This window comes from Martes martes (assembly GCF_963455335.1).
Source record: "Martes martes genome assembly, chromosome: 9".
Lineage (NCBI taxonomy): Eukaryota > Metazoa > Chordata > Mammalia > Carnivora > Mustelidae > Martes > Martes martes.
Window position 1 is genome coordinate 138357543 of NC_137896.1, and position 14672 is coordinate 138372214.

The 14672-nt window shown below is 53.2% G+C and overlaps 1 protein-coding gene across 8 annotated transcripts in view; it reads left to right on the forward strand.

The window, feature by feature from the left end:
* Positions 1 to 474: 474 nt before the first annotated feature.
* The window catches only part of MYT1L (myelin transcription factor 1 like), a gene marked incomplete at both ends in the record, with an annotated part of 128786 nt that continues 114588 nt past the window's right edge, over positions 475 to 14672 (forward strand). For 6 of the 8 annotated variants that reach the window (XM_080812798.1, XM_080812799.1, XM_080812800.1 and 3 more), the window contains 3 exons: positions 475 to 529; positions 703 to 736; positions 996 to 1058. In XM_080812798.1, the coding sequence (XP_080668924.1) occupies positions 475 to 529; positions 703 to 736; positions 996 to 1058 (152 nt within the window). The remainder of the gene's footprint in view (positions 530 to 702; positions 737 to 995; positions 1059 to 14672) is intronic. The other 2 variants (XM_080812802.1, XM_080812805.1) reach the window with 1 other exon arrangement.

Sequence of the window (14672 nt, forward strand, 5' to 3'; positions counted from 1 at the left end):
GCAGCGACTGCATCCAAACCGAATGACACAGAGTCGGGCCCCCGGGTTCAACACGTCCTCCTCGGCTCCCGCTTCTCCTAATGCTGTGACCGGGTTAGCCTTTCGGTTCCAGACGGCACGTACGAACCTTCCTGCACACATCGCATCTATCTCTTATGTTCTCGGTACAAACGAGGCAGCTCAGAATTAAGCCAGACCCATCCTGACGCATCTTTGCTAAGCGTGAAGCGTCTGCTTCTGGGGCTTCATCGGAAGCGGCCCTGGTGCGCAGTGGGGCCTCGGGACGAAGCGTTCCTGCGCGGTGGAGGTCTGCTTGGTGTTTTAAGTAACACAGGTAGCTCGCCGGATGCTTCTCTCCCCTGCGCCTCTCATACAGGGCTCCCCCACCACCGCCAAAATGCCGGGGCTCGGCCGTGCCCCACGGGCCTTCGCCTACGGGAGCCGCGCCCTGACCGCCTGCCCGTCTCTCCACAGATGGAGGTGGACGCCGAGGAGAAGCGTCATCGCACACGGTCCAAAGGGGTTCGAGGTACGTCTGTGCGTCTCCAGCCCCCGGGGAAGCCCTTCGGGGCCCCCTTCATCCTGGGAGCCATGTGCCCCCTCTGTCCGGACCCCTGCTCCGACCCCACCCTCGATAGCGTTCTGTGGGACCGGGGATTGTGAGAGATGATAAATCTCGATCTCTTTTCCGTCTCTCTGCAGTTCCCGCGGAACCAGCCGTACAAGAGCTCTTCAGGTCAGTGCTCGGGGGGCAAAACGCGTCCCCGTTAGCAACCGAGAAAACCCACGCCTCGGAACGGGCAGACGGCTGTCCTGGGCTCACCGGGGGATTGCCCCAGCCGGCCGCTCTGATAGAAGACCTGCCGACTAAACGCACCCCTCGTTGCTCCCTAATTTCTCTCTGGGCGTCCTCCGATGCCCCGATGCTCCCCAAGCACTCGACCACCCCCCTCCAAGCAGCATGGCCCCGTATAATTCCCTCTTTCTCTTTGCAGCTGTCCCACGCCTGGCTGTGATGGCAGTGGTCACGTCAGTGGCAAATACGCAAGACACAGAAGGTAATGACCACCTTTTTCACAATGAGCTGTGTACACGGGCTTGTCTAGGGACCCAGGCCAAAGGGTGACGTTGAATGGGGGGTGTTCTTGGAAAACAGCGAGTGTTGTCTTTTCTCCTCCCTGATGTGAACTCAGCCTTTGATGTCACGTGCTTGGTTTCCAGGCAGAATTTATGATCACACATAAGATAACGCAAATTAAGAGCAGCCTTAAACTCATGTTCCCACACACGCAGCAGCATGCTAAGAACCTCCCTCTGCTTCACGGAGGTGGCCTGCTTGTCCTTGCCCATTTGTCCATTCTGGGCGCTGCAGCGTGGTAAGTCACGGAGTGCAAATGAGAGTGTGACCTTCTTGATCTTCCTGCAGGAGAGGGAGCCCAAGCTGGCCCCTGGGCGTCCGCAGGGGAAGGTTAGGGCAGAGATCTACGTCCACGCAGATCCCACTCGTGAGCCTTTGGGGCTTGGATGATTATACCATTCCTGTAAATCCTGGGGTTTAGGTCCATACAGAGTGGGGTGTGGAGGACGTCTGTGAGAGCAAGTGGCGGGGTCGTTATCGCTAGGAATGCATCACAGCAGAATCAGATCGTACAGCTCAGGCTGACAGTCGTGAAGAGCTCAATCTTTAGATTTACTTTTCCATCAGGAATTTCTTCTTGTGATATTACTGCAGCCATACCTTTCCGTGGAAGATGCTGGTTATGAGGAGTTAGAGATGTTTACAGGCTCTGTAATACATTTTTAGCTAATCTGTCACAAATTAGATTGCTAGGACTAAGGTCATTCGTCCTAACAAGCCATCAAGAACCAAGCCCACATAATGAAAGCTCAGATGCTCAAGCAGGTGTTTCGGCCATACCTCGGGGTGACCTTCCTTTACTGCCTGACGTTTTATTTCCTTTTCAGCTGAACATTAATTTATGGGTGAAATCAAGCAATTATTTTGATTGTCCTTCAGTAAAATCAAGGGAAAAATTACAAATTACTCCCCAAGTCCCCATGCTAGCATTGAAGGAGACAGGGAATTTTTAATGAGCATCCATGATGAAATGGTTGTCAGACTTCTGTTACATACCAAAGGAGTGACAGGTAGGTTTTTAAGGGAATTTTGTGATTTAAAACATTAATTTATCATTTTATTATTGCTCCTGTGTATTATAGTAAATTACCAAGCATTGAAGTTAAACGGTTTCTTTAAAGTATTTATGTTGTCTTATAAAGGTATATGCATGCAAATTGTTAATCTAAACATTTTTAAATCCACATTGTTTATATTTTCAATGAAAAACAATTTAACCAACCATGAATGAAATCAAGTTTTCCCTTCATCATGTCTTGATTAGTCAGTAGTTAAACTGTACCATCCTGTTACTAAAAGATACGATTACAGTTGGCTAAAAAGTTTGGATTAAATGTCCGCTAGACGTAATTTGTTAATCACAGTTTTTCAGGAAAATCTATAAAGTCTCCAAAGAATCCGTTGAAGCACATTCTTACCCCAGGTGTGTCCCATGCAGCTGGGGGCACCCGGGTCCCCGCGAGGTCTCCCTGTGCCGTCCCATCCCTGTGTAAACAGGAACTGAAGCTTGGCTTGGGGATGGCTCGAAGACAGCCACGCTGCATTTTCCTTTGAGACACGGTGCTGGTGTGAGCACAGAACACCCCAGATCTTGTGGGAGTGAGGAAGGTGGCACACCAGAGAAGGGTCACAGAAACAGCCAATTTAGACAATTTTTCAACAAATGGTTTAAATTAAAAGGCTGTCATAATTTTTACGATGCACCATATTCTATGTAATTTAGAATTCCTAATATTTTAGTAGAAGTCAGTCATGTGGTGCTCACGGAGGAAGAACAATCTCCAGCATGGGGACAGGTTCTCGCCTCCCTGGGGCTGCTAGCCTGTCCAGGGGTGTCGGGCAGATCATTTAACACTTACAGACTTCAGTTTCCTTGGTTTTAGAATGAGATGCTTACAGACTTGTTACCTAAAACCAAATACACTCAGAACTGACGTCACTGGTGTGCCCGTCCTCAAGAGGAGTGTCAGTGTGGTACCAAGGGAAGCTTTCTGAGTTTTGTTGTTGATGTCTGCGTATTATCAATAGCTTCCTATTGGACATCGTCAGCACGCCATGCTAGGTTAGTTTCAGGGCTACAACACGGGGATTTGACAACCCTGTACATCATGAATGCAGCCCCACCTCTCCCCACACGGCTGCGTTACAGAAGCGCTGACCCGTATTCCCTGTGCATCCCCGGGACGTCTTCACTCCATAGCCAAAAGCCTCCCTCCCACTCCCTTTCACCCATTTTGCCCCCTCCCCCTCCCTCCTCCCCTCTGGAAACCACCACTTTGTTCTCTATACCTATGAGTCAGTTGCTGGTTTTTTGTTTGGTTGTTTCTTTGGCTTTTTTTTTTTTTTTTTTAAGGTTCGACATACGATATTTGCCTTTGTCTGACTTATTTTACTTAGCATAATACCTTCTAGATCCATCCACATTGTTGCAGATGGTAAGATTTTTTTCTTTTTGTGGCTAAACAATATCCCATTGTGTGTACACACCACGTCTTTATCATCTTCTGTCAGTGGACACTGGGGCTGCTTCTGCATCTTGGCTATTATGGATAGTGCTGCCATAAGCATAGGGAGCATGTATCCTTTTGAATTAGTGTTTCTGTCTTCTTCGGGTAAGTACCCAGTAGTGCGATTGCTGGGTCGTAGGGTAGCTCTATTTGCAACTTTCTGAGGAACCTCCACACTGTTTTCCAGAGCGGCTGCACCAGCTTGCATTCCCACCAGCAGTGTAGGAGGGTTCCCCTCTGTCCGCAACCTCACCAGCATCTGTCGTTTCCTGACTGGTTAATTTTAGCCATTCTGACCGGTGTGAGGTGGTACCTCATTGTGGTTTTGATTTGTAGTTCCCTGGTGATTATATATTACCAGTAATTTTCAACCAAGGGATGACATTTGAATTTCTCAAACTGAAAAGGTGCTTCTTGTAGTAGACAAGACTCACATTTACATTAATGTCTTATGACTGGTGCCGTTTCAAGTCTGTACTGTTTCAGTCATTTCTGGCTTTGAGAGATTTCCTGCTATGGAAGCGTCTCCCCTCGGACAGCTCTTCTGTGTACACACCTGCACACACCCCACAGCACAAGTGTGACCTCTGCTGTCACGTCCCCGCTGAGACCCAGCCTCTGCCAAAAGGACAAGAGTGGCAGCCCACGTCTTGGTTTTGATGAAATTACGCATCCTTTTGGTCTTTTAGCGTAAAATCTTCAGTGAATATATTCCTCTTAGGGATATAATTTCATTCTATGCACATATCATGTCAGTTCATAGCCAAGTAAAAAGATGTTTTACTCTATGGACAGATCTATTTATCTGAACAAACAAAAAGTCATTTGAGGCAAGTGGGGAATCTACAACGTAAATTTTTAAAAAATATTTTAGAACATTTGACACCAAGTTATAAAATGATACCTACAGCCTAATCTTTATTTTTAGCATAAGAAAATAAGGAAATCAAAATCAAGTGCAATTTCCCTAATCCTGAGTGTTGCACTGTGGGACACACACTTGCACGGACCCCATGGCTGGTCACGCAGCCTCATTGCCACATGGGCTTCCCATGGGAGCTGCTGGACTTGACGGCTTTGTTAGTGACGTTTTCTCGGTGTGACTGAGGTGGGGCTGTGGGTCTGTAAGAAACTAGGCCTAGATCTTAGAGGAGACTCAACCACTAGGTAGTATCTATGAGAGGAAAGAATACTGTGAAAAAAGAATTTGTAATTTAAGATCCCAGTAAAAAATGGGGGGAGGTGGTAAAGCTAATGTTCTAATGCGTGTTTTATTAGGTGGTCCACGTCGCTTCAGGAACCGTCTGCTCGGACGGAAGGTGATCTGTCCGTGGTGTTATCTGTGTTCACAGCTCACGGACAGTTTGAGGTTGCTGGCAAGCACATGTACAACTACACAATTAAAAGTTGAGTCAAGGAGATAAATTAGGGAAAACATAAGGGAAATAGGAACATAATTTTACCAGAAACCCAGGATGTATCAGAGGTTTGGGTATAGTCTTACATTTCATTCTGAGTCTTCCGGGAGCTGAGGCAAAAACGAGAGAAATGAAGGATGGTTTCTGTTATCTGTTAGAAGACTTGCTTCGGCTCCCGAGCATCCACAGTGAACACGTTCACACCCCCATATACGGACCAGCGGGGGCCCATGCTCAGTCACTGTCCTGATCCCTGGAGGGACCAGGCCTCTCATGGGTCTCATCGGTGCAGCAGACACTTGCCTTCAGAAACATCGTCAGTGTCTCGACACGTGCATCTGACTTCTGCTTTTCCCCACCTGAGGTTCTATGTTACTGGCGTATGATATGAAAAAAACACTGTGGACTTTGCCACCAGGGCCAGCAGTAGTTCTCCTGCTAGAAACCAAAGTACTGACGCAGGCTCCTCTGGCTGCGCTGAGCCCGACCTCTTCAATTGGGCCCATGGTCTCATGGCCTTGTGCCGGCCCAGCACGTTCCACTCCTCTGAGTACGTGAGTCTTTTCTTAGCGGTGCTTACAGGAGGCTAGAGACGGTCTTAGATCTTGAATGTGGGTCCAAACCCAGGCCTTCCTCTGCACAGGGGAAAACTCACTCTTGGGCATCCTAAGTGGGTTTTCCAAAGTCTTAGCCACCCAAGTTCAGGGACAGGAGCTTCCCAAGCTCCCTCGGCTCTCCTCCCCACCACATCCCCTCCCAGAGCACAAGCCCATGACCTGGAAGCATTGGAGGCACCCATGGGTGTCAGCAAGTAGCTTCCCACACGCACGTGGCCGTTCCTCCAGCGGGGAGGTGCAGAACAAGTGCCTGGACGCCGTGCACTTGGAATTCGGGAAGTTGCTGGCCTGTGGCTTTGTTGGCAGGTGAGACTCGTGCAGACCCCACCAAAACCCCATGGTGTGGCGTGAACGACGCCACAGTGCGGGGGGTCTGTCCCGGCAGATCCAGACCCCAACCCCCGGGCTGAGGGGAGCGCCACAGGCTAGGATGGGAGGCCCCCAGCATTTTTTGGTGATGTCCCCCAAATCAAGGATGGAGATCTTGAGAAAGGGTGGAGACACGGTGACGGGAAGCCCCACGGAGAGTCTTCATCTAGAACCGTTTGAGTGGCTCAACTACCTGATGTGAAGAGATGGCGTCATTAACCTGGAGCATTGCCTGAACTAAGATGCGAGCAAAATGCCAAGTGCCAAAACATTGTCCGCGGTAAAGACAAAGTCAAACAATGTTTAGAAAGGAGTGGACCTCTGTAAACTGAATTTATCACCAAAATAGTGGCCAGTTCACTGTTCTTAAAGTCTTTTTAAATTTTTCCCAATACCAGTTAGAAATAGGAACAAGAAAAATTTATTTACATCTCTGCAGATTAATTCTAAACCATGTACGGGAGTTTAAATTTTAGCTTTTTTAATACTAGTTATGCACATACTGGAACATTTGAAATAACTGGATTTGCTTACTTTTTTCTGAATAGCGATTTTTGTATAAGCCTCTAATGGGGGGGAGGAGAGACCCAGAGAGAGCGAGAGGGAGGAAGCCCTAATGATGATTCATTCTTCACTTCTCTGTTTTGTCCCCCTCTGGATTTACTTCTGCAATTTAATGGGTTTCATTTATATTTACCTTTCACTTCAATTTTTAAAATTATTTGCTTGTTGAACACAGGGTCTGATGGAAATTTGACCTGAAATTTAGCGTCAGAGTCTTGCCCACTCAGCAAGCCCCAGGAGCTCGGTGACGGGTGTGGGCCTTCTGCTTAAATCCTCCCCAGTTTAGAAAATCCAGAGTCAAATCAGTGGATCTTGAAACTTTAAAATTAAAAGCTCCAAATGGTAGCTTTTCTTTTTTATTAGAAAATCATCGGATTCTCCCTGGCTTATCGTGCACATTCCTTATTCAGACCCCCCCCCCCCCTTCGCACAGCTCCGCACCCACCGGTGTGATCGTCATGGCGGCAGCCGGGGATGAGTGATCGCCCGTCTTCACGGGAGCTCGTTCTGCAGCTGAAGTCGGGCTTGCTTCCTGACGCACGCACGCCTCATTTGGATTCTGCCCGCAGCCCAGGGGCTGTATTATTCATGCCTTGACAGAGAGCACTCACTAAAAGCCTTGGAACAGAGCCAGGTACTGGCGAGAGATAGTGGAGCATTGCGACGTGCAAGTGAGAGAAGCATCTATAATCCCAAAAAAAAAGAGGAAGAAGAAGAAACAGGGAGGAAGGCAGAGAGAGAAACAGGGATCCCTGTACCTCCCTTTGCTGGTTTTATATTGATAGAAATTTCATTTGCATTAAAATAAAATGCCCTAAAATAATTGCATTTTTTCCTAAGTACGCTTGAAAGTTTAATACAATTTTCCACATTTAATTGCAAAGCTGATTTTAATTAGCAAGGCCCTGCGTGTGAAAAATGAAGATTCACTGGGGTGCGCGGAGCACACGGCGGTGTTTGCCGGCTTCTCTAATTAATGTATGGCGGCCGTACAACAGGGCGCACTGCGGGGTGTTTATGAAACATTCTGTGCACGAAGCCGCTCAGCCTGTCTGCCGTGTTCTACTTCATGAACCCATGAGAGTAAAGAACCCCCCCTTGTTCCTGAAGAGACATCGCTGTGCCTGCCATCACCCCATCCGTGAACTTTATGGCGTGCCTGTCCTTTGTCCTGTTCGTCACTGGCATTATAAATCAGAAGTTCGGGCATTTATATCTCAACATCAGTTTGATGGCTTGTACAGCAGCCCATGGAGGCAAAATTTTGAGATCTCAGGACTTGTGTGTGTGAAGCAGACTCGGAGCAAGTGGGTTCCCAGACTGGTCATTCACGGCTGATTCTGTTGTACGTGTGCAAACACATGAGCTTCAGGCACGGTCTTTTCAGACTGAGGTAGCTCTTAACCTTTATTGTCACAATACGTCCTTAAGAAGCTCGCTGACCACTATCCTGAAAAAGCAATTTGCCTGCGCCGGTCCGCGGGACATCCGCCCAGACGGACAGGTCTCTGGCCATTGCTTGGTCCATTACACACGGTAGAGCACAGTGTGACTGATTCTGTGTGTTTAAAATGGAAAAACAAAACATGTCACACATTGCAGGGCATATCAGTGCTGCTGACAAACCTAGATATGTTTGAAGTAATTCCATATTCGAAGAGAAGGCCCGTGGGCGTTTTCAGGTAGTGTCAGCAAGCCTAAACCAGGAAGCGTGCGTACGTGACATTCACCACCAGTGCTGGCCAAGTCTACGTGTAGCAGTTATAATCTTGGTCTCATTTCTCGGCTCGTGATTAACATATAAACATATAAGCATGGCTTTGCACCATGATACGATATTCATCAGAATTTGCTATGTCCACAGTTACTGTCTTGGGTTTACCCCCCGAAACACCCACAGTTCCGTCCTGACCGCCACCATCTGCATTGGGATGATGGCAAATACAGGGCAGCCGCTTTCTAGAGGGAATGTGTGGAGAGGCGGGCTCCTGAGGTGGTGAGGAAGAAGGTCGGAGGGGCTGAGCCATGGGGGCGACCACCAGGGCTCAGCCACAGCTGGCGGCTCTTCCTCCAGGGACAGCAGGGGCCGACACAGGGCTCCCCATGCTGCAGGATGCACGTTCCCCAAGTTAGGGAGTGAAGGTGGTGGCCGGGTGTTGGGGGGCAGGATCGGGGTGGGGAAGCCCCCCGCCAGATCCCAGTGCGCTCGGGCGAGGATTCCAGGAGGATTCCAGGAGCAGCGTCCGGATGCGGTATCACGACCAATGACTTTGGAGGGACGGCCCGGTGAGCAGCACTGTGACCCGTGCTCACAGACGTCCCCCGTCACTGCCGACACCCGCACTTCCAGGCCTCTCGCGAGGACTGATGTGGGAAGCGCTCACTTCTGCTTCTCTGTACTCGTGTCCTGAAGAGAAAATGGTGCTTCAGACATCAGACCCCAAAGTACCATTGCAACCCCAAACTCCAGCACACTGCTCCTGCCCGAATTAGTAAAAGGCGGAGGGAAGAAGTGCTCCCTTGGCTCTAACATGGCACTACTTCAGTGAGATTGTGGGACTTTCCTCTGAAGAGGTTCTGCGTGTCTCGTGTAACCCGGAAGCCAGGAGCTGGACTCGGGGGCTTCTGCTCCGTCATCCAGCACCTCCGTGGCAAAGCTCTCGGCTCCCGTGTGCTTCCGCATCCCAGGACAGAGAAGGCAAGAGGAGGCCTTTCTAGAAACTTGAAAAAACAGGAAGAACTCCCCGAGAGCTGCCAACACCGTCATCTTCGCGCTCATGCTCCGTGCGGGGCCTTGGCCATCCCCGAGCCGTCCCTGAATGGCACACGTGACCGTCCTCATGACTGTCCAGCCCATCCCCGGAGCTGAGAGGCTGGGTCAGCTTTCCCTGAGGCAGGGCTTCTCAAAGTAGGGTTCTATAACCCAGAATGTCAGTATCACCCAGAACTTTCTAGAAAGGCAAATGCCTTGAGCCCCACCCCAGGCCTGCTGAATTAGATGCTGGGGGGTGGGGCCCAGCACTCTCTGTTTGGCTGCCTCCCCAGGAGACCTTCATGCTCCCCGAGTTGGAGAACCCCTGCCCCCAGGTGTGTACGCCAGACAGAGACCCAGTCCGGTGGAGTCTGCAGGTAACGCACGTGCCAGAAGGTACCTGAACAAATCCATCCTTCTCTCGGCTCCCCGGGGGTGGGAGGTCCCCGAGCGTCTAGTCACCAAGCGCAGACCTGGGCAGACACCACAGGACAACCTGACATCCCACCGCGCAGACTTCAGGCCTGTCTGTGACCGTGATGTGTTTTCCAGGAACCAGAGGAAGTGGACTGTCCCCCGCAGCCCCCAACCATGACCCCGATGGTGCCGCCGCTGGCGTCACTCCCAGGGCCTTCCTGGGGCCGAGGAGGGCGATTTGTAACTACCTGAGGACAGTCATCCTCCGTTTTGCTCTGTCCCTCCTGTGGAGTCGTGAGACTGAGCATCAAGGACACGGCGTGCACAGAAGGGGCAGGGTCAGGGCAGACTCGGCCCTGCTCCGGATGGGGACCCCTCCAGAGCCGTTTCTGGGTGTCGTGTTATGCACACAGGAGGGGTCCCGAGGTCCTGGGCCACTCGGAGCCCCAAGCCGGGCCCACCTCGTGTGCATGCCCTGGGCCGGGGCACCACCATCTGAGAGCCGCACAGAGAGGCCGGCTGGCGGTTTCTGCCCCGCAGCCTTGGCCTGAGAGGAGCACAGGGTACTGAAGGGCCCGGGCTGGGCTAGGAGGGGCCGGGGACGTGCCCTGGGGCCGTGGGGAGCCCGAGGGGCGCTTGCCCACCTCACTCACAGAGCGCTGCCTAGACCCGGTGTCTCCATGAGCCCTCGAAGGCCTCAGAGTGAATCCTCAAGGTGCACACACCTTCCCCTTCCCGCTAACGGGAGGCGCTGCTCTCCACTTGGATGACTCAACAGATTCAGAAGACCCACTGCCCGTCCTGTAGCAGCCGCTCCACGGGCTGTGAACACCAGCGAACGTTCCATGCGCCGTCGCGGAGGTACGCCTCCCGTACAAGTGGATGCATTTCCTAGAGCTCCAGGGAGAGGGGGGGGAAATGAGCATCTTGGAAGAAATTCCATTCGTAAATAATGCAGAGCGATTCAATGGTGCACTGGGGCAGCGGCGAGCCCCTCCGCCGGTCCGGTCCTGCGGCTCACGAATGGGGTAGCTGAGCTCCCCTGAGAGCAGGTGGGCAGGACGGGGGAGGGGAGCCGGCTCCGGCGGTGCTGTCTACCCCTCTGGAAAGCGGCTGAGCTGAGAGGCCGCCGTCTGGGGAACGGTCTACCAGATGGCGGTCCTGGTGCGACCGTCTCAGCCACCGTCTGGGCTCGCTCAGTGTGATGGTCGCGTCAGGCGCCGCTCACCTGCAGGCCTGGCCGTCACTTAGACAGCAGCTGCTTGGCACGGGGTCTGGGAGCAGAGACTCCGTTTTGGTGGGGACGCATATGGGCACAGCCCCCCTTGTCTGCTTGCTTCACGCCCTCCTGGTGGGGGCACAGGCATGGGGCAAGAGCGTGGCTGTAGACGTGGTTTGCTCTGAGGAGACGTGGCTCATGGGTAGGACACAGGGGACAATACTGGTAGCTGCCGAGAAGGGTCTTGGCCAGCGGACATCAGGGACGCTGCCGTAGCCCCTTCCCCTTTCCCCGTGGGAGCCCCTCTGTGGGTGTCATAATTCTCATAATAGTGACAATATCAGGAGGACCATGTGAAGCACTTTACGGTTCAGAAATCCTGGGCCCTGGGGCGGTGGCACCGGCCCCCACGGGCCGGTCCTCCTGATCTGCTGTCCCTGCCCGGGCGGAGTCCTTCCCCCTCCAGCCCCAGCGCACCCTGCACGCCGCGCAGAAAGCCCCGCTGATGACGGCAGGGCGCTGCCTGCGCTCTGAGCTTCGAGTGAGGCGAGCGCGGTTTCCCTCAAGGACGCTTCTTAAATTAACCCAGACTGACTTCTAACGAGCAGAAAGAAGGGGTGTGGTGCAGGCAGAGGAGGGAGGGTTTGGGTGGGCTCCGGCACCCAGTCGCTCCTGTCCCCGCCAGGGTCGGTCCGCAGTGCGCCAGGGACGCGGGGACGCTGGCCGCCAACGTGCAGGGGAGGGGGAAAGTCTGCGCGGGGCAGGAGCTCAGCCCTCTGCGAGCCTCAGAACTTGGCAGATGAAGAGGAGTTTGCTTTTCAAACGCTCTCTCCGACGCTCCACTGACCCTCCCCGGGGGGCTTTGATTCACCGGTGAGGCCCTAGGAAGTACTGCGGGGGTCAAAGGTGACCCAGAGTCACAGTGGGGCAGCTCGTCTTCCTCACTGCGGACTGGAGATGAAGGGTGAGGGGAGCTGGAGGGAACGGGGGCGGCGCCTGCGGACGCTCACGGCCCCCTCCCCCCGAGACGCCCCTAACCACGGCCGCCCCGCTTTTTCTTGGATTCTGATGCATTCTTGTTGTTTTTCCAAATCAGTCTCTGGGTTTGAATTTGTATGTCTTTTTTTTTTTTTAGTTTTTACGTAGCATCGTAACATGAGCCTTTTCCTATGTCGTGAAAGGTTTCGATTTCTCTGTCAGAGCCTGGCCTCCAGCCCGCGCCCGGCCGACAGTCAGTGCAGCTCTGCTCTGACGGCTGGACAGGACAGAGTTTTTTGGAACTTTTCCGTGTTATCAACAATGTGTGATAAGTATCCTTGCAGATCGTCTTTTATGATTTCGATCTTTTCACTGGGGTGCCTTGTCCTAAGGAGAAGCCTAGAGTTGAAGAACAGGAAAATGTGGTTCTCAGTTCTTTCCCGCGGAAGGAATCCGTATCCGTTCCCCTCAGCAGACAAGAAGGCTGCCCTTGTCGCACTGCAGAGAACAGAAGATACTGGTTTCTAAAGCACTTCCTTCCTACTTGAAAAGGAATTTTGCCCTTTATAAAAGGATCAGGTTTTTTTTTTTAAAGATTGTGATTTTCAACGATGCCTTTTCCATCAAATTCTGGAAGATGGCAAGGTTAGCAACGGAGGCCACAGCTTCCTCTGCCCAGAGAATGGCCTCCTTTAGTGTTTGGACGAGCTGCCCCCCGAGCCCCCCTTCCTCCCAGAGCCCCGGGGGTGGTTCTTCCCACCGCTGAGCAGAGGCAGCGGGCAGTGCTTCGTGCCAGGCAGAAAGGGCAGTGCACCTTCTCCTCTTTGTCACGGTCGCCCAGCTCCGTCCTCCCTGCCACCTGCTCGGGCTGGAACTCCAAGCGTGGGCAGCAAAGGAGGAGCCAGGTGGCCTGACCAAAGCCTGAAGCAGAAACGCGTCTGTGCAGGGACGTGAGAAGGTGGGCAGTCACCTTGCCTGCTCTCCGCCTTGCCCGCGGGCGTGTCTACGGCCAAGCCTGTCATCGGCCTGGGGATCATGGCGGTGCCTTTCCTCTGAGTCCTGTGTCTGCCACCCTGCAAACAGCCCCATGGCCCACTTGTGTCTGTGTCCCCATGAGCTGACGAAGGACCAGGATCTCCAGTCCCTGCGTCCGTGCTGCTGCATTTGAACTTGGAATGGCGAGTACGCCCAGACGCGTTCCTTTTGCCTCTTGATCTGTCGTGTCTCTTCAGGAGAAGGGAATCTTCTTGTCACCAGGTATAATGGCATGAGACAGCCCGCTGAACTGTCCCAGCTTCATTTGTCCGGGGAAGGGACAGAGCAGTACGTAAGCCCGGGCCCTCCCTGCCCTGTGTCTCCACGAGGGGTGTTGCCTGCCTTCTACCCAAGAAGCAGTCTGAGCTTGGGGGCGACCCAGCGGAGAGCAAGCCTGCTGGGCCGTGCATCTGGATACGTTCTGGTCAGGCTCGTCCTTCCAAATCGGAGGGAGCTCGTGGTCCGCCCGCGCTGCGGGTCCTGGGGCTGCTCCTGCTTCCGCCGGCAACTACAGGCTTTGGGACGCCCTCCAGCTCTTTGCAGAGACAGGGCGACCGGTGGCCAGAAGCCTGGTTAATTCTTTCTCTGGGAACGGATTATGTACGTGAGCCCCCGCCGTTGCTGCCGTCCTGGCTGCTGGAGGAAAGCTGTAAGCTGGCAGCGTGCCCGGCAGGGGACTGTGTAGAAGACACGCTGGGGGCGACTTAGCGTGTCCAGGCCTGCTCTCCTCCACAGCCTCGGGCCCCAGGCTCCTGGAGAACAGGGATCTCGCCTTGGGCACCTGCGCCCTGAGCGCTGAGCTCGGCGTGGGCTCTGCAGGCCGTCACCGGAGGACACCTGGGCTCCATCTCTGCCCGATGCCCCAAGAATTATCATCGGGGTTAATTCCTTAATACCCGTTAGATACGTGGCACAATACAGAATAGATCTAGTTAAAATTCAGATTTCTAAATTATAGAATTATAGCTTTTCTCCCCCTGAAAATAAGAAACTGTAGAGTACTTTGAGAGCATTTTCATAGATTAGTTTTTGTATTGCTTGAGTTCCGGGTTTGAACATCCTACAGAAGTCTCTGTAGGTTAGGGACGGATGGGTGTTCAGGTGCCGACGGGCCCAGCGATGCCTCACCTCCGTCCTGCCGTCCATCCCCCACCCCCACAGCCTATGCGGGCTCCTGGGAGGTGGCTTATCGTGGCCCTGAGCTGCCCGGAGAGCCCAGTCTGACCATGGGCAGGCCAGATGGTGGTTCTGAGAACCTTCCTGGGGCCGCTGCTGAGGGAGGCTCAGCTCTGCCCTTGGCGACAGCCTGAGACGCACCCAGTAAGGAACACAGCAGACAGATAGCACGATACAGCGACTGCCTCCCGGAGCAGGGGAACCCCGCGGGAGTGAGCAGATTGGGGGGCTGGACCGGCAGCCCGATGGGGAGACCGAGCCAGCTGCTCATTTGGGAAATCCCAGAGCTCCTGGGAGCTACCTGGAGGCCGGTACGTGGTCACGTGACCCCACAGACCCCCCCCCCCCCGGGATGATGCTCCACTGGGTGAACCCCGAGTGCTCGTGGGCACACCCTGCCATCTAGCTCACGTCCCCATCCTGGAAGTCGCTGTGGCGTGAGGTGAGTTGCCTGACACGGACGTGCAGGGGTGCATCAGCGG